The sequence below is a fragment of the Megascapheus bottae genome, chromosome 1 (genome assembly GCF_031878675.1).
Source record: "Megascapheus bottae isolate mThoBot1 chromosome 1, mThoBot2.hap1, whole genome shotgun sequence".
In the NCBI taxonomy this organism is placed as follows: domain Eukaryota; kingdom Metazoa; phylum Chordata; class Mammalia; order Rodentia; family Geomyidae; genus Megascapheus; species Megascapheus bottae.
This window is the reverse complement of record NC_143509.1, coordinates 103,355,780-103,383,675: the sequence shown is the minus strand read 5'-3', so window position 1 is coordinate 103,383,675 and position 27,896 is coordinate 103,355,780. Positions and strand designations below refer to the sequence as shown.

The following is a 27,896-nucleotide window of genomic DNA, read 5'->3' as shown; positions in this document are numbered from 1 at the left end:
TCTTCCTGAGACAGAAGCCACTGTGGACTCACAGACTCATCAGCCTGGCACGCGTGTCTGAATAGCGCAGACCCAAACCCAGCCAACAACCTGGAGACAAAGGTAGGCAAAACCCAGGAAATCCCGAGAGGAGATTCCGGCTTGGGAGAACCTGTGTGCTGATGGGGCACCGCTGAGTCAGAAATCCAGGACCATTCGGGAAGTGCCAGGGAGAACCACAGTACTGGGGCCCGAGCTCCTTCCCCATCTCCACGCTGTCTGTACCCGTGACAAGGCGCCCATGAAAGCAGGGTGAGAGGCTCAGTCTCCTGTCATTTTACTAGACAGCTGGGCTGGAGGCACAGATTGCTGGTGGAGTGCAGGTCTAGCCCCAGTATCACAAAACAGTAACAACCAGACGCTCCACAGTGGTGCGTCCACAACTGCTGGGCTGGACCAGGTCAGGGTGTCTGGCTTTCTGCATCCCTGCCACGAGCCCACTGTGCCTATCGCATGCTGCAATGAGACCTCTCCCTTCATCTCAGAAGCATGGCACCCCACTCGGAGTTCTCTGCAGTGTAGGGAGCTGTGCTGAGTCCTCCACCCCCGTGGGGTGCTGTGCTGAGTCCTCCACTGTGGGGAGCGGGAGCCTTCAGGCAGTTCTCTGCCCTCAATGACTCCATGACGTAAACAGCAGAGTCTCCATCTATCGGCAGAATGACCTGCACGTTGTTTGTGCAAGCCATTACCCGCTCAGTCCAGCCACCGAACAGACCGGTAAATAACTTATTTAAGCAAATAAAACATTACCTCCTATGACCATATCACATCAGGAATGCACGGACACATGGGCATATCAAAAGTATATCTGGTACCAGGTGCTGGTGGCTCACGCCCAGAATCCTAGCTACTTAGGATGCTGAGATCGGAGGATCTCAGCGCAAAGCCAGCCTGAGTAGAAAAGTCAGTGAGGCCTTTTTTTTGTGTGCCAGTCCTTGGCCTTGAACTCAGGGCCTAGTCATTGTCCTTGGGCTTTTCCTCAAGACTAGAGCTCTACCACTTGAGCCTCAGCACCACTTCTAGCTTTTTTCTATGTATGTGATACCGAGGAATCGATCCTGGGTCTTCGTGCATGCCAGGCAAGCACTCTACCACTAAGCCAAACTCCCAGCCCGGAGTGAGACTTTTATCTCCAAATATCCACTAAAAAGCTGGAAATAGAGCTGTGGCTCACTTGGTACAGTGCTAGCCTTGAGCAGAGGAAATAAAAAAAATCCCTAAAAATCTTATCAAGAAACCCTGGTCCACAAGCATCTAGCCACAACAAACACAGGAATAATGCATCCCCCACTCAAATCACACCAAGGTCTCTGACACTGGACGGGGAGGGGCAGGGCACAAACAAACCCGCCAGGCACGAGCTCCCGTTAGGGGTGGCTCAGAGACCCACTGGAGCTGTCTCCAGTCACCGCTGCACCTTAACGCTCAGTGCTTGCTTGCTTGCTTGCTTCCTTCCTTCTTTTTTTGGGGGGTCATGGGGCTTGAACTGGGCCTGGGTGCTATCCTGAGCTCTTCAGCTCAAGGCTACCACCCTGCCCTTGAGCCAAGCCCCACTTCCCATTTTCTAGAAGTTAACTGGAGATAAGAGTCTCCCGGTCTTTAGTGCCTGGGCTGGCTGTGAACCTTGATCCTCCCATCTCGGCCTCCAGAGCAGCTAGAATTACAGGTGTGAGCCACTGCACCCGGCTTCCAAATATTTCTTTAGGATGCTGGTGGCACTGCTCTGATGTCGCCCTTACCTGCTCAGGGTCCGGGGTGCAGGTGCCCTTCTCTCCCGTGAGTGAGGGTGTGCAGAGCGCACGGTGAGCTGCAGGCTCACCCCTGCCATGGCTGGGCAAGGCTCCCTCCTTTGTGCTGGCCTCTCTGCCTTGGCCCCCTCGAGGCCCGGGGGACACGGCTTGTGTAGATTTGAGAGTCCCTCTCCACTCTGACCGGTGGGCTGGTGGGGCTCACAGCGCCCCCTCCCCTGCCCGGCCTCCTCCTCAAATCTCCTTCCTGTGCCCATTCACACCTTGGCCTGAATGTGCCGGCTGACGGTGAGGACCCAGGCGAGGCACATGGGGACAGAGGCCGGTGTCATGGGGGGCTGTGCCCCTCATGCGGCTACACTGCCCTGATTCAACTGCCCGCTTTGCTCCTGGCCTCCCTGCCGCCCCTGCCTGCAGGGCATGCAGCCTCAGGGCTGCGCTGCTGATGGCGCCTCTGGGAAGAAGAAACAGAGAGGCTCATGGGGGCCACAGAACAGGATGCAGGGCCACTGAGCTGGACGGGGGTTCTCGGGGTGCAGTTAGACTTTGTTTTCTGAGTAGGAAGTCTGAAGGTATTAGTTTTATGACTTGTCTATGAAGTTTCTGAACTAGACAGAGGAAACAATGTCACAAAGTCTGCAACAGTTGCTGTGTGATCAGGGTCACCTCCGCTACATGGGACCTGGAAAGCACAACCACTCTGCCTGGCTCATAGCTTGCAGTTCTGAGTCCACCACCCAGACCCTGACCCCTCCTGGGGCCGAGGGCACTCACCGGGATCCGCAGAGCCCCCGTGAAGCTGATGGCCGCCATGCCACTCCCGCTGTCACCGGGGAGGACAACTACATGGCTGGGGTGGAGGGGGATCTTCCCATCCGACAGCAGCAAACGCTGCATCTCCGGGTCCTGGACAGCAGTCCCACGGAAAGAGAGAAGGAACAGCATTAGCAGGCAGGGCAAGGGGACATTTTCCCGACGTCTTCCAAGTGTCTTGGTGGCCGTTTCTTATGAGGGGAAAGTCTCAGAGACAACCAGGCAGCCCTGCAGCCCTCCCCACCCGCCCCCCCCCCCCGACAGTGCCAGCACTGCCTGGCGCCGATGAGACACGATGGACACGTCAAGTCCCTGGGCTGGACACTCGGGTGAACTCCAGTGAAAAGTAATTTGAAAAGTAAAAAAATAAAAACAAAGACAAAAACTACTTAGGCAGGAGAATGGATGTTGCGCCACTGCGGGGAAAATGCCACATGACAGTCCATCTGGATCAACAAGGCTTATAGCCGCTAACAAAGTCTGCACAAAGCTTAGGGTCTTTCTAATTGATTTACTAATTAGACTATCAAAATTGAATAATCCTTCTGTTATTACATAACATGGCATTCAAAACTGGACTTTCTCAAAGAACATCTAATGTCTGCCTACATACTCAGGCAGCTGCAGGACCTTTTTCTGAAAGTAACCAAAATCTAAGCTAATAGTGGTTTTCATAAACTGCTGGCATTATGTATTCATTATTATAAGCAAGCCAACAGAGAACACTTTTTGGGGGTGCGGGGGTTGGGGAGGCGCTAGGACGAGGGCTTGAACTCAAGGACTCGCATTCTTGCTTGGCTTTTTTCTGCTTGGTTATTGTTTCATCACTTGAGCCTTACCTTCACTTTTGGGTTTTGTTTTTTTTCCTGGTAAACTGGAGATAAGAGCCTCTTGTATTTGTCTGCCTAGATCTCCTAGGATTATAAGCATGAGCTACTAATCCCTGGCCAAGGAAGAATTCTTCATGCTGTTCCGTGCTTTCTAAGCAGGTCACAAGCATGAAATGCATAATCCAATTCTCACTTCTGGTGACCTTTGACCCTACGAGCACCTCTACGGGACACTGCTAAAAGACAAAGTTTGTATTCACAAAACAAAGGGGATGACCTAAAACATAGTCATTCAAGAATTCTTCCTTCCTTCCTTCCTTCTTCTTTCTTTCCTTCCTCCCTCTCTCTTGCCTGAGCTCCTTTTGAACAACAATCCCCGGGTCTCATCCTCCTGAGTAGCTAGCTAGGACTGTACGTATGACCATTCTGGGAGGTCACATTATTTTAAAAGATAAAATAATGTTCTCCACACCCCACCCTTGTTATCCACACAAACAGTGGAGCTGGGAGGCTGGGGGCAGCGGCAATGCCCACAGTCTGGAGGCAGCAGGGCAGGTCTGTGGTCAGCGTCTTCACGTCCAGCCACACAGTCTGGCATCTCACAGAGAGAGTGACAGGGCCAGGTGTGACAGAGCCAGGCGTGCAGCGCCAAGTGTGCAGGGAGGGCACCATCCTGCTGCTGAGTCCAGGATCAAAAATGACCATGACTGAGGTCTCTCGGGATCACACCAGACCAGTTTAGGAGACTGAGCCACTAGTTCCCACAATGCCTGGCGCTGGGCTCTCCTGGGGCCTTGAGACCTGATGGCTGGCCCGGCCCAGCCAAGCCACGATGCCCCTGGGTTCCAGGCTAGTCCAATCAGGTCTGCCTAGCTAGCATTGGGCCCTGAGTTCAGACCCCAGTGCTACAGAATAAAAAACTACCATGAAGTAAGGAAGGTCAGAGCCCAGAGAACCAGAGTGGGGCCATTCTGGGAAATGGAAACTCATGGCCAACTGCAAGCTTGTGGGACCCCTGCCAGCAGAGTGGGGCCTGTTGCAACAGACACTGAAGAGGCAGGGACAGGGCCTGCCTGGGGCCGTCTACACCCAAGACCCCCTGGGCCTCTATGCAGGTCTCTGGCTCTTTGGTAGCAGGTCAGTAAATTGGCATCCACAGAGAAGGGAAGAGTGAAGCAATACCAGAAACCAGGGCCAGTTTCAGTAGTCAACAGCTAGACTAGAACAAAGAGCCTTTAGTCCTCTTCAGAGGTGGAGGTCAGAGGTCAGCCTTTGAAGTCGGGGGGGGGGGGGGGGGGGGGGGAGGGCGGGAGGCGAGGTTCTTTAAAGGATGCACCTTCAGAAGAGAGCAGAATCCAAGAGTCTGATCTAGTCACCAAAGCCCAGGGACCAAAGGGCAGGAGACGCGGACCCCCCTTCCCCAAGGAGTAAAGAAAAAGAAGTTAAAATGTGTTGAAGACATTCATCCTTGGAGTAATCTGATTAAAAAGGAAAGAAAAAAAGAAAATGGCTCAAAATCTCAATGTCTGAGCTAAATAAGGCCCTGTGCAGTCTGTGCTGCAAGAGCAAGACATCTTGAGAAGTTTCTGAGAGGTAAGGATGCTGCTACCCACCAAGCCCAGGAGCTGCCAGGAGCTCCCGAGTCTGCCCCAGGCCTCGCTGCTAGAGAAAGCAGGGCAGGAACATAGCACCCCTGTCTCTCAGACACCACCCACTCCACTCTGCTCCAAGGACAACTGTGAGGGCAGCTCCTAAACTGCCATAGGCCCATCTCCTGCCTCCTGGCCCTGTGGCTCTCCTGTCCCCACCCTCCTAGGTACCTTTCTCATTCAGTTAAAACCAAAGTAAGGATGGCCTACTAGCCAAAGAAAGGCAGCGAGGGAAAACTCAGATTTAACGGGAGAAATGTGAGGCCCTGATGCCTGGCACTGTCACCGTGGTGGCCAGGAGGGTACTTCTGCAGCTCTAAGGACATGGAGGCGTGGCAGCCATGCTTCACTTACCAGAGGTCTGTTCTTTTCGCTGTGTAAGATTTGCTTCTGCAGTCTAAATCTGTTTGTGCCATTCTCACAGCCCTTTGAACGCGGGGAGAGAAAAGCTTAGTTAGAATCATTACTGCATCAACAGCTAGAAATCAAGTCGAAGTCACAGAACAGCTGCCCAGAATCTGCCTGTCAGCTTCACCTCTGGTCTCTAGGCCCTTGGGTAACAGAATGTGAAAAGAAAAGCTTGAGGAACTGGCCAAGAGCACGGTGTTCAGACCCAGGAGAATGCTGACCCAGGCCTGACAGTCTGATGGCACGGAGCATTCTGAAAAGGCCTTAGGGGCAATGTGACTTTGTTTTTCTACTTCTGTAAAGAATGTCCCAGATGGTGAACCACAGATTCCATGCAACCCTCACCAATGACATTCTTCACAGGAGCAGAAAAAAAATCATCAAGTTTACATGGACACACAAAACACCCCAAGTAGCCAAAAACAATCCTGAGCAGAAAGAGCAATGTGGGAGGTAACACAATTTCTGATCTCAGATTATATTGCAGAGCCACAGTAACAAAAACAGCACCAACACAAGGCCAGTGGAATGGTACAGCGGGTCTAGCAATAAGCCGACACAGCTACAGTTGATGGACACTCGAGAACGTGCCCTAGCATTCACTGGAAAGGAGACAGTCTCTTCAGCAGAGGGCTCTGGGTAAACTGGATCTCCACGTGTAGGAGACAGAAACTAGATCTCTGCCTCTCTTTCTGTGCAAAACTCCATTCAAAGCAGACCAAAGATCTGACTGTAAGGCCTGAAACTTTCGTGGAATTACAAAAAACGGGAGAAACCCTTAAAGATACCGGCACAGGCAAGCACTGTCAGGATGGAACTCTATCAGCTCAGGAAATAACCGCAAGAACTGACAAGAGGATTACATCATACTAAAAAGCTTCCACAGGCAAAGGAAGCAAACAGGGGAGTGAGGAGAAAGGGAAGCCTGGGAGCTCTTCACTCCAGGGTGACTCATGGCCACACAAAGAGCTAACAAAACGAAACACCAGCAGAACAAGCAACCTGGCCCTTTACACACAGGTGAAGGAGCAAAACAGAATAGATCTATTTCAAGGGAAATATAGAGGGCCATGTGAAAATACACTCAACTCCCTTACCCATCAGGAAAATCACACTATAACGAGGCTATATGCTGGTGGCTCACGCCCACCATCTTGGGAGGCTGAGATCTAGAGGCTCCATCCGAAGCCAGCCCGAGAACACAAATCCTCAATACTTGCATCCAATCATCCAGCACAAAGCCAGACAAGGAGGAAGCACTCAGGTGGTAGCCTGTCAGCCTTGAGCAAAGAAGCTAAGGGACAGCTTAACAACAACAAAAGCTAAGGGACAACACTGACCCCGAGTTCAAGCCTCAGTGTTGGCACGTACATATACACAATTGAATTTTATTCAGCCAACAGGAAGAACGAAATTATGTCATTTACAGGGATGGTTCTGAAACAACAACGACAACAACAAAAAACAACCCGTACAGGCACAGAAGGACAAAGGGCACGTGCCTTCTCTCATCTGTGGATCTCAGACTCGAACTAGCTCCCATGTGCGCATACATGGGAGACGTGTGTACACACGGCCAAGGCCCCATGTGCATGCGTGAAGCAGAGGTGGTGTCAGCTCTGGAGGGGAGGGGGTGGGATTGACTGAGGAGCGATTGCATTAAGATGGACTAGATTACATTACATGCATGGACATCTTAATAGCTTACCCTTGTACAAACATGGGAAGGTTAAGTAAAAAAAAGTTACTGTGCTTGACCTAGAATGCAGTAATTGTCTTTTCTTTTCTTTTTTTTTTTTTTTTTGGTGGGTCATGGGGCTTGAACTCTGGGCCTGGGTGTTGTCCCTGAGCTCCTCAGCTCAAGGCTACTGCCTTATACCTGGAGTCACAGCCCTACTTCCCATTTTCTAGAAGTTAACTGGAGATAAGAGTCTCAGGTCCTTTTGTGCCCGGGCTGGCTTTGAACCTTGGTCCTCAGATGTCAGCCACCTGAGTAGCTAGGATGACAGGCCTGAGCCACCGCGCCTGGCAAATTTTCTTATCTTTATTTAATAAAATGTCTGAATCCACAGAGGAGTTGGGCTGGGAAGCCCCCAGGCTACTGAGGAGCATGCAGAAGGGCTGTGGCGCCCTCTGCTGCGCGGGGCAGGCACTGCTCAGGGCGGCTCTATCAGACCCCTGGGGGGCACAGGGAGACAGGCACAGTGGAGGCAGTGCCATGGTTCCTGGAGGGAAGAAACGGGGTTGGGGAGAGGGTGGCGACGGGGTAGAGGTGGTGAGAGGGGTCTATCCACACAGCCTCACCCCTGCACAGGAGCACTAGCAGGGCTGGCAGATGGTGGGCGGGTGGAGGGAGACAAGCTGGGGATCCTGGGGGGTCTGTCCTGCTCACAGGAGGACAGGGGCCCCTGGCCAACTTGGGGCCTTCGGGGAAGTCGGGGTCCACTCTAGTTTGCCAAGTCGGCAGGCCTTCCTTCTAGGAGGGTCAAGCTGCTGCATGGTGGCCCTGGGGCCCGGGCAGTGTTGGACATTACCGTCATGAACACACAGGTGCCCAGCTGTGGCCAGGCCAGTGAAGGACAGAGGGGACAGAGGTGGCCTGGAAGCAGCCGGCGCTCTCACGGGTGCCTAGGCATGATGAGCACATAGGAGGAACAGGATGGCTGGCAACCAGGCCGGGCCTCTGCGCTCCATGAGGGAGAGACAGCTGGAGCCCAGCCACACCACATGGCCAGTCAGTGCCGTGGGAGAGTGAGGCGGGAGGGGGAGGGGGAGGAGGAGAGGGAAGGGGGGAGGAGGGGAGGCAATGCAGCCAGGAATTCTGGGCAGGCCATGGGGCTCAGGCCTGCAGTGCCACTGAAGAGGGGTAGGAGAGGCCACTGCAACCAGCCCCAGGTCATCAGAAGGAGGGAGCAAGTGCCAAGGGGGCCATCCAGGGCAGGGCGGGGACTCAGGAGGGCAGGGCAATCACCTTCGCTCACAGCTGAGTGGGGACACAGGCTGGAGAGGGGACTCTGATCTCTCAGTCTGGCCAGGGAGGGCGGGCAGCACGCCAGGCACACCTGAAGGCCAAGGTCACCTGAGGTGTGAGGCCACCAGTTTGAAGTGAAGTGTGCCTCGCCCTGCATAGTTCCTCCCTGTCCCCCTGAGGCGGCAGAGACAGCAGCAGGGCGGCAGGGGAGGCCGGGCTGTGGGTGGGCGCCCTGCTCCAGCTTGGGACCAGGGGAGTCCTTACCGAGGGCAGCGTGGAGGAGCAACGGATGTCCTTGGGATCTGAAAGAGGAAACAGGAGAGCAGGGCTGGATGCAGCAGCCTGGGCAGTGAGGTGCCAGGGCTGCCTTCCCCCGTGGGCACAAGTGCACACACACGTGTGAGTACATGCACACAGACACACAGAGACAGACACAGAGTCAGAGACACAGACACACACAGACACACAGACACAGACACACAGACACACAGACAGAGACAGAGTCAGAGACAGAGACCCAGACCCACACACAGACACACACAGACACACGCACGCGCGCGCGCGCGCAAACCCCCCCCCCCCCCCACACACGGCAGAATCACTGCTTTGCAATCTGCTGAGGAATTTCAGCTGCATTTCCCTCCCTCAAGGCAAAACCAGGTGGGGAAGTGAGGTGATGGGGTGTTACGGTAACTTGCTTTACTGTGTAAAATCGTTCTATCCACAGGGCCTCCCACACCACGGTGTGGTCCCCCTTAAATACACACCTAAAAGAAAGATGCCATCTGAGTTGTTGTCTCTGTGCCTGACCTGGACTTGATCTCAGGGCCTGGACACCACTTTAGAGCCTTTTTGTTCAACGTTATCACAAAGTTGAGTGATTAATTGGTGATGAATTGGAATTTTAGCCTCCTGAGATGCCTTGGTGGCTCTCAAGGCCCCAGCAGCTCTTCTGCCCATAGCTCTGCTCCTTTCTCTCAACTTCCTGGAGTCCCTCCTTCTTAGAAGCTTGGATAAGTTTACTAGAAGCTTCTGGAGCTGAGTTGCTTCCCTACTGCAAGGTGGCACTATGGTGAAAGCGGCGGGGGGGGGGGGGGACACAGGCTCGCTGACCTTGAGTCCTGCATGTTGCAAAGCGGGGTGAGCTGGCACTGCACACACTGCACCTTGCTCTGGGGGGCATAGCCTCAGTGCCCAGGCCCCGACCAGGGACACGTAGTTCTGGCTGGACAGTCTCATGGCCCACGTCCACAACGAGCATTCACCCACTTAAGGTGAAGTGGGGAAACCCCCGGGGGTGTCCATCACACAGTGACCCCCAGACAAGGCCATGTGGCCCCTGGGCTTGGCTGGGTCTGTGGCATGGCTCTTCCTGGTTGTCCCAGGAGACCCATGGGAGTCAAGGGTGGGGCAGGGCAGGAAGGACTGGGAAATGTTTTTGGCAGTGTCAGGAGAAGCAGAACTAGCGAGGTTTAAATAGATCTCAGAACATTTTCACGGTAATTTAGTCACGAGGGCTGAGGCTAATATTACGTGCACGAAAATCCCCAGGAACTGCTGGAGAGAGGAGGAAGGAGGGGCTCTTGGCAGCACCCCGTCCCCGTCCCCTCCAGTGCAGAGGGGACAGGAGGCACAGATGAGCTGAGGGGAAACCCCCCAGGGGAATCTGCACCGCAGTGAGCTGCCTTCCAGTCCAGCTCCGTGGGGCTTTAGGACCTGGCTGGTGAGTTCCAGGCCTGGCACCTGGCCGGGCTGCTTTCCTGACCAGTGTAGCCCAGGAAGAACAGTGCCCCATGCCCAGTGGCGGCCCAGAGACCAGTCCCGCAGCACACCGGCCCAGCCTCCTGCCAGCCGCAGGGGAGCCTCCTGGGAAGGAGACTGGTTTGATCATGAAAAGACCAAATGAGCATTTCACTGTCTTGGGCAATCCTGCCCTGAGGGGGCCACCACCCCATCCAGGAGGACTGAGTGGAACCCGTGCCAGCGAGCCCCAGCCTGTGGTCCCACTGCACCGCAGCTCCTCCTGTCCCAGGACTCGCTCCCTTTATCACTGAGGAGGAGAGCCACAGGCCTGGTGGACACAGGGCCTGGGGCAGCTCGCCCCAGTGGCCCCCGGGCCTGGTATACTATCGCGGTGCCTCTCCCCCCACTCACAGAGTTGTGTCTGTAAATCTGGCATCTGAGGGATTCCATGTCCACCCACCCAGAAACACAGCTGGGCCAGCAAGGTGGGGCTCGGCACGGCAGAGGGGCAGGGCTCCTGGTGGCGGTGTCCTGCCGCATCAGGGTCAGGGGACTGAATTTTGCTTCAAGCCAAATCAAAAGCCCCAACACCAGGAATGCAGTGGTCCAGATTCTCTACCAGAGCCCATCCTGCCAGATCACTTTTTAAAAACTTATTTTCAAAATCTATTGAAAGTTAGGGGCTGGGAGTGTGACCTAGTGGTGGAGTGCTTGTCTAGCAGGCACAGAGACCCAGGTTCGATTCCTTGGTAGCACATACATAGAAAAAGCTGGAAGTCGAAGGGAGTGTGGCTCAGTGGTAGAGTGCATGTTTAGCAGGCATGAGGCCCTGGGTTCTGGCCTCAACGCCTCCACTTGCTCTTCAACATGTTATCCTTTGTGGTGCTATGGCTCAAGGGTAGGGCGGTGGCCTTGAGCTCTGAAGAGCTCAGGGACAGCACCTAGGCCCAGAGTTCAAGCCCCACAACCAACAAAAAAACAAACAAACAAGAATTTGAAAAGGCTGGAAGTGGTACTGTAGCCCAAGTGGTAGAGCGCTAGCCTGGAGAAAAAGCCTAAGGACTGGCAAAATAACTAACTAAATAAATAAATGAATGTTGGGTAATAACTTTGGAATGGAACAAGGAACTTGATTTTCCAGTAGACGTGCTACACCAATTAAGATATATGGCCCTAAGTCACGGCATGGTTTTATAATATTGCCTAGGTGCTGGCTTATCAGAAAGCAAACAAGCTGGCCAGGCCTGCCTGGGTTTGTGGGGTGGACCGGGGTGAGCAGGTCCAGCCACGTAGGCAGGGCTGGTGCCCTGGCCCAGGCGACGTGTAGCTCCCAACACAAGTGCCTGATGCGGACAGAAGGGACAGAAGGGGCTGACAATTTCCTACGAATGGGACATCTGTGCAGGAAAGGGAAGTCCTGGGAAAGCCAGAGTAACGGGGTGCAGGTATAGCACCACGCAGGAGCTCCTGTCCTGGCTCCCGGGGCCTCTGGCCCCCCTCCCCCCCCCCCGGAGCCCTGTACTCACGTTCGATGAGAAAGAGGAAGCACACAATCCCCATGGCCGCCACGATGGCCCCGGGCACAACGAAGGACAGCCCCCAGCAGGTGGACACCCAGTGACCCGCAATCAAGGAGCCCAGGATGTTGCCCACAGAGGTGTGAGAATTCCAGGCCCCCATAATGAGGCCACGCCTGCAACACACGGGGGCGGGGGGCACTCGTGGGTAAGGCCTGCTTCTGGGAGGCAGGGAAATACAGGGGTTTACCAGAGGACTGTGTTTATGTTGCCTCAGGCTGTATAATTACATATTCAATTTCTTGCTCAGAGTTTATTTTGTATAATTGAAAAGAGGAAAGAAGAGTTTTTTCTTTTCTGGAATTCTTGGAAAGCTCGGGATTGAAATTTGTACCTCTTCAACCTCAACCCAGGCATGTGATTAACTGTTGTACCAGATGACCAGGAATGCTTCTAAATGGGGCTCAGAAGCCCACGTCCTGTTTCAATAGCTGCCCTCCCCTCGGAGTGGTGACCTGCAGCCCATCGGCCTTCAGCTTGCCTGGGCAGTGGCTCCTGCTCAGGCTGCAGTCAAGCCTCTGCTGCCATGCCCAGGCCTGGTGTGGCCCCTGGGATCCCTGGAGGCCAGGAGGAGTCCAGCAGCTGTCAGGTGTGCCTTCTGAAAGCCACCAGGCATTCAGGCCACCCCAGGGTGCAGCCCTGTTTGAACCTTCAGACAGAGATTTCACCATCTTTCTTCTAAGAGGAGCCTAATTAGAGAATCTTTCTGAAATTAGTTGAAAGGAAAACAAAAGAGTATAGTCTGGTTTTCATCAGAATCTTAAAAAAACAAACGAACAAACAACCCCCCCCCCCCAAATATCTAACAACAACAGAAAAACCAAATGGAGTTGGAGGCAAGGTTGCCTTCTCTCACCTTCCTTTTCCAAACCAGTTTCCCAGGCAGGCGACGACACTGGGCCAGCCCGTGGTCTGCACCAGTCCGTTGATGACCTGCCAGTGGGGAGAGCAGAGGCTCACCAATGACCCTGCGTGGACCCCGGGCTGCTTCCTATTTGCCCCCAGGAGTCCCCAGAAACACCATTCTGTGAGCCTCGGCAGACAGGATGTATTTAGATGTAGTTTGCATACATAAAAACAAGCCTAAGCATAGTTTACCACACACATAAACGGGGCACAGGGTCCTACACTCCCAGCTACTCAGGAAGCTCAGGCTCAAAGGTCACCAGGGCCAAGGAGTTGGAGACCATCCTGAGTAACATAATGAGATTTCATCTAAAAAAGATAACAAAATTTAACAAGACTCTCTGTGTGTATGTATTACGCTTAGTTGAAAAACAAAAACAAGCTAGTCAATACCCACAGCCAGGAGTGCGTTACCATGAACAGATCTGGCTGGACTTTTCTAGGCTCTTTCAAATGTGAGTATTCCATAAAAAGACGTGTTTCTTCTCCTTTTGTAGAATGGTTTAGAAATGTCACAAAACAGGCCTGGAAGTGGCACGACTTCCCTGCCTGCACATGAAGAAGGGTCTGTGGTTCTGCTGATCCTGCTCCCAAAACAGAGAGGCCTCAGCCCAGTGCCCGGGTGTCTCTGCACCCCCATGTGCCCAGTGGAGCTTCTTGCAGGGCCAGGGCCTGCACTGCCGGGAGGGGCCGGGTCCCCGTGGGGGCTGGGAAGTGGGACTGCTCTGAGAGGCCACAGGAGACAGCCCGCCACTCCTGCTGGGCTTAGGGTTCTCCAGTAGGTGAAGCAGACGGCAGGTCCGCTTGCTGCTGGCCCTGAGCTGGCCTCGAGTTGGCCTCAGGCTTGGCCTGCACTCTGGGAGCTGCTTTTCCTTCCCTCTAACTTTCCACAGCCTGAGGCGTCTGCAACCTGACTGTCCAACAACCACAACCACACTGCAGGCCTGCTATGGCTGTCCACACCAAACACCATGGACGTCGCTCCTGGTTCTCCTCTGGTCCCTAAACAAGCAACACCGCGAATGTGCATGGCATGCCTTGTGTTAGCTCTGACAGGTCCTCTAGAGATGACGTACTGCATAGGTCCCCCCACACCCTGTGCCATGTGCCACAGGGGATGCGATAGCCACGGATTCTGTACCCAGAAGTCCTGGAACCCACCCCCGTGGATGCTGAGAAGTACCTGCTTGCAGGTACAAGCCAGGCACCTGTGGTTCACAACTCTAACCCTAGCTACCAAGAGGCTAAGATCTGAGGATCTCGGTCTGAAGCCAAACCAGACAGGAAAGTCTGTGAGACTCTTACCTCTAATTGACTAAAAAGTCAGAAGTAGAGCTATTGCTCAACTGGGAGAAAACCAGCCTTGAGTGCAAAAGCTACAGGACAGTGCCCAGGCCCCAATACCAGTCCAAAAAAAAAATGTAGCAAAACCAGAAAAACAGGATTAAATATGCAATTTGCTTTGGTTTTGTTGTTGATTATTTGGAGAGGTTCAAAAGCATTACACATGCTGTACTGGGCAGTGTTATTTCTGTTACTAGGGCTGCTGGAAGGACGGAAACAGAGATTGCAGGAGCCGGGCCAGAGATAGGTGGGGCTTGGCCTTCGGGGTCTCCCACCCCACCCCACCCCACCCGGGCCCCCTATCCTTAGGCTTCCCTTTCTTTACAACCCACTGCCTCAGCTCCTGTCCTGGCCCCGGGCCCAGACCCTCACCTGAGCCACCACGTAGAAGGCCAGGCTGTGGATGTCATAGAAGTAGCCGAGCCCGAACAGGGCGGTGCACGCTCCGCTGGCCAGCATCCCGAAGGTCAGGTAGTACCGAATCGGCAGCCGCTCCCCGATGATACCGCTGGGGTGGAGGGGGGAAGAGGAGGAAGCAAGCATGTCAGCCTGGCCATGACGCCCGCCCGTGCTACGAGCTTCCACAGCTCCAAAGCACTTCCAGGAAGCTAGAACACGACTGCTCCCCTCCCCCCGACGGCCATGGCGGCATCCTGGACCCCTGATTTCTAAAGAAGTCACTGAGAGTCAGAGGACAAAATGTACCCACTGAGACGTACCCATGATGGCTGCTATTAAAGAGAGAAAATCTTGTCCTGCTAGTTAATCCTGCTTTTGTACAAACAGTACCCAGTCAATATCCATATAGTCTTTGAAAGTTCCAACTATGAAACCACAGAGGGGTGTTCTGACGGGGTCAGGGTGACCCTAGGCGAGTGCCCCCAACCTGTGTGTGCTCCCCACCTGCTCTAGGAGCCGGGCCAGTGGGCAGTGGCACAGAGGCCCCCCCCCTGCCAGTCTCCTCCCGGTGTGGGCATGACCACGGAGCGGCACACAAAGCACCTTCCTGGTACTGAAAAATGGCTCAGTGGTAGAGTGCTCGCCTAAGCATGCACGAAGCCCTGGGTTTGATTCCACAGTACCACATGCACAGAAAAAGCAGAAGTGGCTCAAGTGGTAGAATGCTAGCCTTGAACAAAAAGCAGCTCAGGGACGGTGTCCAGGCCCTGAGTTCAAGCCAGAAGACCAGCAAAAAAATAAAAAATAAAAAATGTTGTTAAGCAATACACAAGCAAACATAACCTCACTTCCTGTACTTAGGTTTCTGACCTCAGCACTGTCAAAACTTCTTTGGGGTGGGGTGCCTCTGTGCTGTAGGGTACTCTGTGCTTCCATCTGTGCCCGTTAGGTGACAGAGGCTGTCCTCCCGAGCTGTGACAGACAAGATGTCTCCAGGCATTCCTAAATGTTCTTTAGGGGACAAAATGGCCCTCAGATGGCAGCCAGGTTTAAACATTGCTTTCTAGTGACAGAAAGCGTAGTTTGTGTCCGTTGGGCCTTTTATTCTGGAGATGACGTGTGTCCAGGGAGACTGCAGCCACTGGAAGCCAACACTGGACCTTGGAGGGGCCCCAGGCAGCAGGCTGGTTGAGACTTGGTCCTGCGTGGCCCAGGCTGTGCTGCTCTTTAGCTGGGCTCCTGTTCCATGGTGCCCCTGCCTGGAGCTTCCATGGCTCTCCCTGCCTGTCCATTCACTCACACAGGCTCCCCAGGCCCAGGCAGCAGAACACCTGTCATGGGCTGCCCTCCATCTGCAGGAACCACTTCCCAGGCCACCTACGGGGCGGGGTGGAGTAGTGAGGGTCCTAGCCTAGGTCCCTGGGCCCCTCAGGGAAGCCCTTACGGCAATCCCTGAGACCCTCAAAGCCTCCGTGATCTGCCTCTGAGCAAAAGGCTCTTGAGATTAAAGCCTGAGTCCCTGTAATGCTTAACACTTAAAACCAACCAAATGTTAAAATCTGGCTAGACCAGTTTTGAATCAGCCAACCGCTGTCCTCTTACTCCAGAACACTGGTTAGCCATCCAGGGCCATCCAATCGTCCAGTCACAGGCTCAGGAATGGCCGGGTGCCTGTCCAGCTTCTGCTCTGAGTTCCCACAAGTGTTCACTCATTCAGCCCGCACAGCTACGTAATGCAACAACTATTATTTCCCACATCTCTCAAAGGGGACACCGAGGCCCAGGGAGTCACAATCAAGTTCCCTGGTCACACTTGGCACAATAAGCCAGGCTCCGATGTGTAAATGAATGGCACCACAGCGAGGAGGCCCTGAGAAGCAGGGCAGGGGGTCCGCAGGCCCATGTGACCATGGCTCTAGCATCGCCAAGTTGACCAGCTGGCCAGGAAAGCTTCGTGCCCTTGCCTGCTCCAGAGACCAGGATGGAAGTAGTCTCTGCCTGCTACACACTGCTGAGCGTCTCAGTGACTCTGGACTGTCTTCTGTGCAGTGGGCCTAAGGGCAGGGAAGGGTCTGGAAACTCAAGCAGACATACCTCAGATACATCCCGATGGCGTAGGCACACAGGAAGGCATAGTCCAAAGCCCCGAGCAGCTGCTGGTAATTGTGCTTATCTACAAGGGATCAGAAGATCAAAGCAGAGGCTCAGGCTTGTTTAGTTTAGGTCTGAAGCTGAGCTATTACACGCAAAACACCTGTCTTTCCATCCGGCTGGGAAAGCGGCTCTGACTACAGAGCATGGAACCACCGTGTCTTCAGATGGGATCCCGAGGCTCGCATGTGACTGCACGTCTGCGTGTTCCCCACCAGCCTTGGTACGGCCTTCTTTCCCCCAATCTCAGCTTTATACTCCGCAAGCTCTCCCTTCCATCTCTGACGAACACACGCTGCAGGTTTTCCACACTCACCAAAGGGGGCCCAGCCACAGTCCGTCTCGTTGTCCAGGAGCCGTCCAGGAGGCCCGAGGGCCTCACGGTGGCTTTGGCCACTGAATCCGGGTTCAGCCTCCGCCTCAGACGCGCACTGCTTATGGAGCTCACCCTAAAGGAGGTGAAGATGGGGCAGAAAGCGTGTCCTTGAGGAGGATCCAACCGGGGACACATTTTACAAATTCAAAGTAATTATCTCCCAGCGTCCACGTTCCTTGGAGTGCCAGGCACCCCCCCCCCCATTCTGCTCCATCCCTACCCCTGGGGTCAGTGAGATGGGGCGGACGCCTTTCCCATTCCTAGCCACCCCGCTTCATATTCTGGGCTCCCTGAGAATCCAGCAGGTCTGCTGTCCTTCCCTTCTGCTTCTCGTGGGGTCCAGTACTGGAGGCGGCCAGGGCAGGACTGGCCTGGCCTGTGCAGAGGACATCATCTGTAGGTCTAACCTGGGTTCCAATGTTGGCCACAAAAGCAAGCAAGAGAAAGGAAATTCTGCAGACCACTGCCTGAAACAACGCTCACTTCCTCCATGACCACGCACAGAGGGCCATCCATGGAAGAGAACAGGTTAGAGATAGTCACTCCTCTTCCTCCTCCACTTCCTTCTCCTCCTCCATTGTCCCCCCCCCCCGTGTGTGTGTGTGTGTGTGTGTGTGTGTGTGTGTGTACTGGCGGCCTTGTGTTCTTCCTTTTCCTCCTCCATTGTACCCCCCCCCCGTGTGTGTGTGTGTGTGTGTGTGTACTGGCGGCCTTGTGTTCTTGCTCAAGGCTGCACACATCTACCTCCACCTTTTTGGTGGTTAAATGAAGGTGGGAGTCCCTTGGATTTGTCTGCTCGGGCTGACTGATCAGCAGTCTTTTGAGCCGCCTCTGTGGCTAGGGTTACAGGTGTGCCTGACTTTTTTTTTTTTTTTTGGTGGGTCATAGGGGCTTGAACTCGGCCTGGGCGCTGTCCCTGAGCTCTTCAGCTCAAGGCTACCGCCCTACCCTTGAGCCAAGCCCCACTTTCCATTCTCTAGAGGTTAATTAAGAGTCTCAGGTCCTTTTGTGCCCAGGGCTGGCTCTGAACCTTGATTACAGGAGTGAGCCACCACCACGCCCCGCTTGCCTCTTTTACCCATTATATTACAAGGCAAAGAAGCCCACTGGATTCAGCACAGGGTAATCTATAACCAGGCATAGCCAAGAGCCAAGTTGAAAATTCTGGGTGTTAATGAAAACCTCATAAAATGCTGCCTGTTCAAGGACGATCGGGTCATGTCGATTAAGGCTGTCACCTTAATTTACTTAGTAATGAGCGTGCTAAGGCTACCACCACTTTGCTAACTCTATCTGTTCTGAAAATAGCATTCATGTTGCAAATTGTTATTAGAAAAGTGAAGTTCAGAGGCATTACACTTACATAAGTCAAGGGAAGAGTACACTTCTTTTTGGATAGCGTCACCTCTTCCTCGCATGCTTCTAGTTTTTCCCTCCCATATCTACCCCCACTTGTATAATTCATTTTCAATGTAGTGTCTAATGAGTGCCACTGCTGTATTTGTTCATTCTTCTTCCCTCCATTTCTGTGCCCCCCCACCCTCCCAAAAGCAAATAAACAAACAAGACAAAAGGTAAAGAAAAGAAGAACAGCAACAAATAAAATGCTTGTTTCCACCTCCAGGAGCTCACTTTGACAAATGTTATTTATTTATATTTTAGTTATTTTGTCCTGGGGCTTGAACTCTGGGCCTAGGAGTTGTCCCTGAGCTTTTCAGCTCAAGGCTACCACCCTACCCTTGAGCCAAGCCCCACTTCCCCTTTCCTAGAGTCTCAGGTCCTTTTGTGCCCACGGCTGGCTTTGAACTTTGCTCCTTAGATCTCAGCCTCCTGAGTAGCCAGGATTACAGATGTGAGCCACTGGGCCCAGCTTGATAAATGTTACTTTATATGTGCCTTTGTGTTGCTCTCCTAAGAGTGTCCCCCTTCAGTCTCCCTGTGTGTGTGTCTAGTGTCCTATATAGTTTTTCATGCCCCAGGTTATTTTAGATCTAGCTTCCACAAATGAGAGAAAACATACATGGGAAAACATCATTCTAAAATGACCACAAACCTTTCTACAGCCAGTAACTTGAAGGCTACTGGCATCTAAGAAGGAAATGCTTCATATAGGCTGAGGGGGGGGGTGGTCCTTCCTCCTCCTCTCCTGGATAGCAGCCCCTAAATTGTTTCTGCTGCCTGGAGGGCTGGGAGGGCAGCTGTGTATGCTAAGCCTCACGGTCACAGGACAGTGGGCCTGGCCCTGGCCCCTGCCAGCTGCTGCCAGGGAAGTGAGGGACAGGCCAGCTAGAATGGGCTGTTGTTGGCATGGGGCAGTTTCCTTGTTCTTAGTATGATTGCCAAAGGCCATTCAGGCCTGCTGCCAGCCCGCAGGTAAGATGGATGCCAGCCCATCTTTCTACAGGCAAGGTAAGAAAAATGTCCCCCTTTTTTCTCTAGCTATGATTGGGCATTATGGAGGACTGTCTACTTTGGTCTTCCCTTTTCCTGTCCCACTCATCTCCGCAGCACTCAGTGTCTGTGACCCCAGAGCCCATCTCCACAGCCACCCATACCAAGAGCTCAAGCATGATGGAGAGTGGTTGCAGACACAACCAGAAAATTCCCACATGACATAAGAAGGAACCATCAAAAAATGGAAGTAGACCACCTCTAAAACTATGAAGCCTAAGACATTTTAAAGATTTCAATTTATGGAAAGGGAAACTTAAAAAAAAAACCAATAAAGTAATTTGTAACAGTTTCTCTTCTCTACCTACTTTTAACATCCCACCTCCTCCCCAGAGCGTCTTAGAATAGCTGGCTTCTTACAATGAGGGCAGAAAGGATAGAACATGGAGTGGTTTTAGGATTCCTTACCTTAACTATGCTGATAGGCTTCCTAGATAAGTGAAAGCTTGCATACAGCAGAAATGTCAGGGTGAAAATGAAGGCTCTGTACCTGAAACACAAGCCAGGCAAAGATGTAAGGGTGGAGCAGGTCAGTGGTCCCAGGAGCTGGGCTATTTATGCTGTGCCATTTCCCCTACCAGCCACCCCTCCCCGTACAATATTCCAGCATTAACAGAAATGCCACACCCCCTGTGTGTGTGTGTACACGTACGTATGCTGGCGCTGGTTTTAAACTCAAGGCCTTGGGCTCTCACTTGCCTTTTCCAACTCAAGGCTGACACTGTACCTCTTTGGCCACACCTCCACTTCCGGCTTTTGCTGAGTACCTGGAGATAAGTGTCTCAGTCTTTTCTGTGACCCTCCCGAGGAGCTAGGATTGGAGGCCTGAGCCACCAGCACTTGTTCAAACTAAAATTCCTAAGATGGAGTAGGAGACAGGAGCCTGGCCTTTTCCTGCCCTGCACTCACAAACCATGCCTCTGACACTGACGTGTGGGGTTACCACTCTGCCTTACGATTCGGGTCAGCCATAAGCTGGAGGTCACTCCCCCCAGCCCCCACCGTTCAACTGCACTGACCCACTGACTATTAATACTATTAAGGACCCAGAAGAGACCTCTGGTGGAGGTGAGGGTGGTGCTGTGCGGGAAGGACGAAGGCCTTCCACACCCACACGGATACTTTCATGTGTTCATCAACGGAGAAGCTCCTGAACCTGGCCTCTGGGTTTCCCAGAGCAGCAGTGACAGGCATATCATTGGTCACTCTGGCCCCTCCTCTCAGGGAGCAGAGCTGTGGTTAGAACCAACCCTGTATGCACAGGCTGGTTCCCCAGGTACCCGTCCCATACTGAGGGGGCCAGGAACCCTCCCCCCCCACCTCCGGTCCTCTCAGCTGTACAGAAAGACCTACAGGACCGCACAGATTCCAAGGGTTTGGAGAGCTGTATGCCAGGGACTGGAGCAGAGACCAAACCTCCATGCATGAACTGTTATACCACCAGATCACGAACGTCCACTCGGAGGGTGGACTCCAAGGAGAAAATCGGCTGTATAAGTGCATGCTTGGTCACAAAGCAGCCAGGAGAGATGATGGTTTAGTTTATAGCGCAAGAACATTTCTGTGTAGACTCTAACCTGCACAGTTGAGATGATGTTTATTTTGGCGATGAGAAATCATATTTATTTCACTTCTGTGCAGCTCATTCAGAAGCTCACAAGCAGACAACAACTGCACTGGGCCCACGGGACAAAGGCAGGTTGCTGGAAAGCTTGGCTGGTGATGTGGAGGCCCCGCGCCCAGCCCTGCTGCCCCACACACTCTAGAGCAGGAGGACGGAGGAAGAAGGGGCCTCAGGGAGAAGACGGATGGTGGTCCCCATGGAACAGCCAGGACCTAGCTGGCACAGCTGGATCACACCTGCAATCCTCACTGCTCAGGATGAGGCCTGAGGACCATGATTCTAAGCCAGCCACGACAGGAAACACCGTGAGCCTCTCTTCTCCAAGGACCCACCTACTAACCGGAAGTAAGGGCTGGGGCTCCATGTAGCAGAATGCCAGACTTGTGCAAAACAAGCTCAGGTCCTGAGTTCAAGCCCCAGTGACTGTCAATAAATAAATAAATAAATACAAAATACAAGAGGAACAGGAGAGCCAGGGAGCCACAGGCCACCCTGAGAAGCCTGGCCTGTTTCTGGCCCGAGGAGGTTATGACCCAAGTTACTCAAGGCGGAGACGAGGAAGGAATGGCTTTACTTGCAAAGGGCCACCGGCCAGCCCAGGGACTGCTTCCTCCTGTCACATGTTCCCAGGTTCATGGCCACTTGCTCCTCTCAGGAAGCTTTCTGTGACTGACACCCAGAACCCTGCAATTTTAGGGCTACCTGCCTCTCTGACCACCAGCAAGAGTAGAGACTGCGAGTTCTGACTTTACTAGACTTCAGGTAGGGAGAAAGGATTGATAGCGCCTTGCTCCACTCAAACAGCCTCTGCAGCACCAGCCTGAGAGGAAGAAAATGCCAACAGAGCAGCAGGGCTGGCGGGGAGGTTTCCTGGTACTCTCCATCCCAGGAGGCCAATGGGCAGAGAGAAGACAGCAAGCTCGGAGAAGTGCGGGCAGAGCTGACCATGGCCCAGATGACAGAGGCTGGGCCTGTGCACAGGCCTTGCTACAGAGCCCAGGTTCTTGTCATGTCCTGTATCTCTGACTTCCTTCCTTCCGAGGTGGGGCGGGAGTGACTCCATCTGGGTAGGGCTGCCGGGTACACACTGCTCTGGGTTAGTGGCGGGAAGGTTCTGCCTACCACCGCTTGATCGGCCCCAAGACCCAAGTTTCCAGCCACAGCTAAGTGGACAGACCATGTAGCCTGTGAATGGCCCTTTGGCCTCTCTGGCCACAGGAAGCATGAACAATGCCAGGTCCCTCATCATCCCTGAGGGCGGCCTCTGCTGCAGAGCTGGCTGTTTCTGCCTAGCTCACTGCTGACTCAGTGGGCCTTAGGCTCTACTCTCCAGCCTCTCCTCCAGCACCCAGAAATGGCAGGCTGTCTCATTAGGACAGGACAAGGGCTGTGGAAGGTCCAGGGCCTGATGAGCTGCATTCCTCAAAGGCCAATTGCCTGGGGGACAAGAGGTGACAGCTTCCTCTGGGCCCAGCCCACCTCTGCCTGGCCCTTCTGCAGATGGTACTGTGCCTGCAGGCTGAGTGGCCCCCAGATGGCCTTCCCTGGCCAGCCCCATCCCACCAAGTCCCTTCCATACAGGGAGGGCAGGGCTGGGCATCTCAGGTTGCTCTGTGTGGACCTGGGGCACCGAAGGAACCTGCAAGGCTGAATGACCCACAGGTCACAGGGCTTTCCAGAGAAGCCTTTCCAGGGGTCAGGGTCTAGGGTCAGCACACACCCAGGCTGGAGTCCCTACAGACTAACAGGAAACCTTATCTTCACCTAGCTGGTTTCAGGCTCAATCTACTTCCTCCATGCCAAATGTGTCCTTCCTTTCTCCACTCTTCAGGATATGGGGAGAAGGAGGAGCTAGTACTAGAGCTTGGTGTCCTTCCCACCCCCTAGCCCCATCCTGGCCTCCAGCAAGGGTGACTGAAGTGGCTGCTGTCAGCCATTCTTTCCTACACCCTAGGGCAGACAAATGCTCTACTCCTGTGGGACTCACATCCAGGCACTCTTGTGGAGCCCTTTTATCCCGGCCCTTATCCTTGTTCATTGTGAAATGAGAGTTTGAGGCAGTTTCTTCCTTTCGTCCTTCCTTCTTTCTTTCTCCTCCCCCTCTCCCCCTCTCTCCTCCCCCCCCTTTCTTTCTTTCCCAGCCCTGGGGCTTGAACTCAGAACCTGGACACTGTCCCTGTACTCAAGGCTAGCACTCTACCACTTGAGTCACAGTGTCACTTCCAGCCTTTTCTGGGTATGTGGGTGCTGAACCCAGGGCCTCATGCATGCCAGGCCAGCACTCTACCACTAAGTTACCTTCCCAGCCAGAGTTGTTTTCTTTCGTCCCAGCCCTGAATTGAACCGAGTCCTCCAGAAGCTCCTCTCTACCACAATTTCAGAACGCAGCCTCGCTGGGACATAGTCTCTTTAAGATACGGTTGATGACGGGGGAGGTGCTAGCTTAGGGCAGTGCGTGTGTCATCAGAGGAAGAAGGACAGGCAGTGACGGGGAGAGGCCTGGAGACTGCACTGCAGAGGCAGGCCCATGCTGGGGTGCTGACCAGAGACAAGGGGCTCTGCCAGTAGCACCAGGGCCTGAAAAAGGAACCACAGCCCCAAGGTCACTTTGATTTTATTCTTCTTGAACTTTGCAAGGATCCATGTCTGTTAGAGACACACAGGCAATTCTGGGGGAACTAACCCACTTCCAATCTTTTTACTTTCCCTTGATGCACTATATCCTTAAGACTGAAGCAGATACGAGGAGACGTGTTCTAATCACGGGCAGAGGAGATACCCTACAGCACGTCCACACAAGGATGCATGTAAGGGCTGGGACACGGCTCAAGTGGCAGATCATCCCCCTAGCAAGCACAAGGCTGGAGTTTAAACCACCGTGAAGGACCATTTTTTCTAATGGATCCAAAGTTTCTAGCAAAAATCCAAGTCCCAGTGATGTGACCCCAGGGCAGGGCTGCACCTGCAGGGCTTTCAAAGGTGCCCTTGAGTGCCCTGCAGTCTCAGAGGCCAGAGGCGGCCACTTCCCCATCAGTCCCCACAGCCACACACACAGACACACACACGAATCTACCAGTGCTTTGGAGCCTGCCTCAGCAATGGGATGGACACACAAAGTAGTCATGGAAACCAAGTGTGGACGTGGTGACACGTATCCTCTTTCTTGTGCTCACTCGGGTGACTGAGGTGCTGGGACACTGGCAGAGGCCATGGGTGAAGATGCAGCCAGCCTCAGCGCGGCTCCTGCTGTGGCACTGGGGAACCCAGGCTCTGAGGTGATGTGGATGCCCTGTCCTCACGCTGCCCCTCATGTGGTCCTGAGATGCCCAGATCTGCACCCTCGCCAGACCCCAGCCTCTGAGAGCAAGCCTCCTCTGGGAAGGAAGCCAACCACTTAGTCTCATCAGCTACAGATCCAGGTTCTTTCTGCATTCCGTGGGCCACAAATCCTCTTCCCAGAAACAACTGTTGTCGAGACATTCTCCTCCTCCCTGAATTCTTAGCATAAGAATGTGCCTGCATAGTTCCTTGCCCTAAGGTCACTAAGCAACCCTTGCCTGCTTGTATTGATATGCAAACATCCTACCACCTGACCTCCTACTCTGAGCAGTACCCCAACCCCCTCCTGCCTCTCCTGAAGAGGCATATAAGCCCCTGTGTGAAAAATAAAATTCGCAGCTTGATCAGAATGCTTGTCTTGCTGCCTTCTTCGTGTCTCCTGTCCCTTTCATTCCTCCCTCTAGGTTCTTGGCCCTAGTTGACGTCCCGCCGGATGGGACAAACTGTATTAACTCTGATCACAGGAGAGATAAGCCTGGTCACCTCTCTCTCTCTCTCTCTCTCTCTCTCTCTCTCTCTCTCTCTCTCTCTCTCTCTCTCTCTCTTTCTCTCTCTCTCTTTTGTGAGTCATGGGACTTGAACTTGGCCTGGGCTGTCCAAGAGCTCTTCAGCTCAAGGCTACCACCATTCCCTTAAGCCAAGCCCTACTTCTCATTTTCTAGAGGTTAACTGGAGATAAGAGTCTCAGGTCCTTTTGTGCCCAGGGCTGGTTTTGAACCTTGATCCTCAGATCTCAGCCTCCTGAGTAGTTAGGATTACAGGTGTGAGCCACTGCACCGACGAATACTTTACTTTTCTCCTTCCTTCTTTACTGGCCCTTTATCCTCCCACTCTCCCTCTCTCCCTCTCTCCCTTCCTCTACTAAAGATGACAAAGAGTCCTCAATTGGAAACATCCTGGAGTCGAACTTCTTTCAGATGTTTCATCTATATGTGATTAAATCTTGTCTCTTATGCATCTATCTTTTGTCAGTTAAACCCACAAGCTCCTAAAACACCTGACGATAAGACCAGGAGGAAAGTTTTCTTCCCTGGCAGAGTTGAGGAGGGTATAGTGGAGGTCAGAAAGCTCAGGCCTCTGCCTGGCCATTGTTCCCTTCAAGGGGTGGAAGACTGGACCCCAAGCGTGGAGTCTTGGAGTGATAGGCTGAGAGGGATGCTCTGAACATAGAGCAGGGCTCTGGTTTCATGGAACTGGGTCATATTCTTGTTCCCTGGTAAGATCCCTTATCAGGGTTTACTTATTTGTGCCAATAACCACTTTATATCCTTGCCTATAGTCCTTGGCCATTTTTTCTGCAGCCACCATGATGATTTCGGCACCCACTAAGGACCATCCAGGAGTCCACACCCATGTTGGCATGACCACACCAAATGAGAGACATTCAGGCCTAGTTTCCACCCTGGTCAGAGAATTCTATCGTCACCCAACAGCACCACGCCAGAGATGGGACCCCCCAGACTCACCACTGATCTCGTGAGAAAGAGATAAGGAAGCGGATGCCAGCAGGGAGTCCAGCCATTTACGGTGCCACCAACTTGGGAGCTTCAGTCACAAAATCAGATGCTCTGTACACAGGTTACGCCAAGCTGACACACGCTGGGAAGGCAGGGTGTTCGGGGGGTCGTGCTCCCAGTTTCTCCGGCAGGGGGCAACACTCTAGGAGAGAAGGAGAAGCATTGGAAAGGCTGCCAAGCCATCTTCTGAGACCCCAGCACGAGAAGTAACTGCACAGCCATGAAGTACTGCCATCCAGTCCAGAGCAAAGCTGCGCTGCCTGGGCCTATTTGTTCCAAGTTCACTGAAGTGAATTTCAAATAAAACTCTGATGATACACAAGGAAGTGGCTCTCACCTTCATCTGGAAGGTTTCTAGAGACCAGATGAGCACTTGCCACACCAGTGGTGGATGCTTAAATGGACCTAAGTGTGCCTTCCAGTTACACCAGATGCCCAAGTGTCAGAGCATGCCGGGGCACTGTTCTACTCACTGTCCATGAGGCCACGCCTAAGGGCTTAGCTGAGGCTTTGCAAGTTCACTATGAAGTGGGGAGATTGGAACCACACGGTCACGTGGTAGATTGTAGGGTCTGGCATCTTGTCTTCAAGGTAGGGAAAGGTGAGGCCTCCCCCTGCCCCCCTGTCATAGGCATGCCTGGGTCCCTGGAGGCAGGGCAGGGACTCTGATAGGTGACTAAAATCTGTCCCAGTGCCTGGTACTCCAATTTCCCGTGACCCAGCTCCCTTCCCCTCACACTGTTTAGTGGAGACCAGCTCAGATGTCATTACATCCTGCCAGGTGTCTCCATGTTCCTGTCCTGTCTCTATCTCTTCTCCAGTCATCATGGTGAGCCACTCCAGCTCTCCACTAGAGCTGCATTGGTTTGGTTTGTTTTTTTTCTTTTTTTTGTTCTTGCTTTCCTCTCTGGCTTTCATGGCACAATTTCAGTGTACATCTGCTGGCTGCTGTCATTGAGACAGGAATCAACCATTCAGTCACCAGTCCTTTAATAAAGACTCCAAATTTGACCCTCTCTGTTTTCTGGTGACTCCATTTATATCTGATTTACAGTACACCAAACAGCCATGCTTTAGGATGAACTTCCATATCTGTCTCTGTCTCTTTCATCTCTCGTGGGTGCGTCAAGTGCCAAGGAAAATGAGCTCATTATAAAGTCTGAGCTGAAGGAAAGCAGTATAGGAAGGAAAAGAGCAAGGCCCGTGAGCTGATAAAGGGACTAACCACCCAGATGCTGACTCCTATCCCAAGCCAAGGCTGATATTTCTGAGTCACTGTGTCTCCTGGGCTGGACTAGGGCTATTAGTTCAGTGGTGGAGTGTTGCTTAGCAAGCCAAAGCATGTGGGAGGAGCCTGCACTGTAACAGCCACCTCCCAGAGGACTCAGGCTCCTCTTAGCCCCTCTCCACCTGGATGGGAGGTTTCAGACTTTCTTTCTGGGGCTTTCCTTTCACTTTCAAATAAACTTACTAGTTACCTTAAATATTTCCTGTATTTTAATGCTTTGAAAAAATAAATACGACTCAGGGGACATCATGATGGGCACATGACATCAACACTGTTACAGAAACAGGATCCCTGAAAAGCCCCTGGCACCAAGCCTTGCAGAGTACAGATGCTCAGTCAGTACTAGCCGGGTTGGGTTGTCTGTTGACCTAGAAACTGGACAGGAGGCAGGGCTGGAGTTGATGGCCTCCCAGTCCAGAGCAAACATGAAAAACTTGATTGATTCTAAATCATCATCAATCTCCACAATTATTTTGGCTCAAATCTTTACCTTTAATGACATTTTGCTAAACGTATGCTCAAAATGGAACAATTCAGTGACAATGACTTTGGTTGAAGGGTTTGGATTTAATTGTGTAAAGCCTGAAAAAAAAATCCCAAATATGCAGAGTCAAATTGCTTTGTCTGACAAAGCTGCAATGTAATGGTGGCACTTCTCAGTAAAATGGATGGCGGAAGGGTGCTATGAATTCTCAGGGAAGGTAAAGATGGACACACTGCCCT

General features: G+C 53.0%; 1 protein-coding gene across 1 annotated transcript in view; it reads right to left on the bottom strand.

Annotated features, from left to right (window-relative positions):
- Slc37a1 (solute carrier family 37 member 1) overlaps positions 1-27,896 on the bottom strand; it is a 42,030-nt gene that overhangs the window by 11,317 nt on the left and 2,817 nt on the right. The window contains exons 2-12 of the mRNA XM_090349698.1: positions 25,835-26,027; positions 19,814-19,895; positions 16,895-17,027; positions 16,522-16,600; positions 14,401-14,536; positions 12,635-12,711; positions 11,728-11,894; positions 8,723-8,760; positions 5,615-5,623; positions 5,434-5,505; positions 2,562-2,693 (exon numbers count right to left, since the gene is read on the bottom strand). Coding sequence (XP_090205824.1) covers positions 2,562-2,693; positions 5,434-5,505; positions 5,615-5,623; positions 8,723-8,760; positions 11,728-11,894; positions 12,635-12,711; positions 14,401-14,536; positions 16,522-16,600; positions 16,895-17,027; positions 19,814-19,895; positions 25,835-25,890 — 981 coding nt within the window. The 5' untranslated portion in view covers positions 25,891-26,027. The remainder of the gene's footprint in view (positions 1-2,561; positions 2,694-5,433; positions 5,506-5,614; positions 5,624-8,722; positions 8,761-11,727; positions 11,895-12,634; positions 12,712-14,400; positions 14,537-16,521; positions 16,601-16,894; positions 17,028-19,813; positions 19,896-25,834; positions 26,028-27,896) is intronic.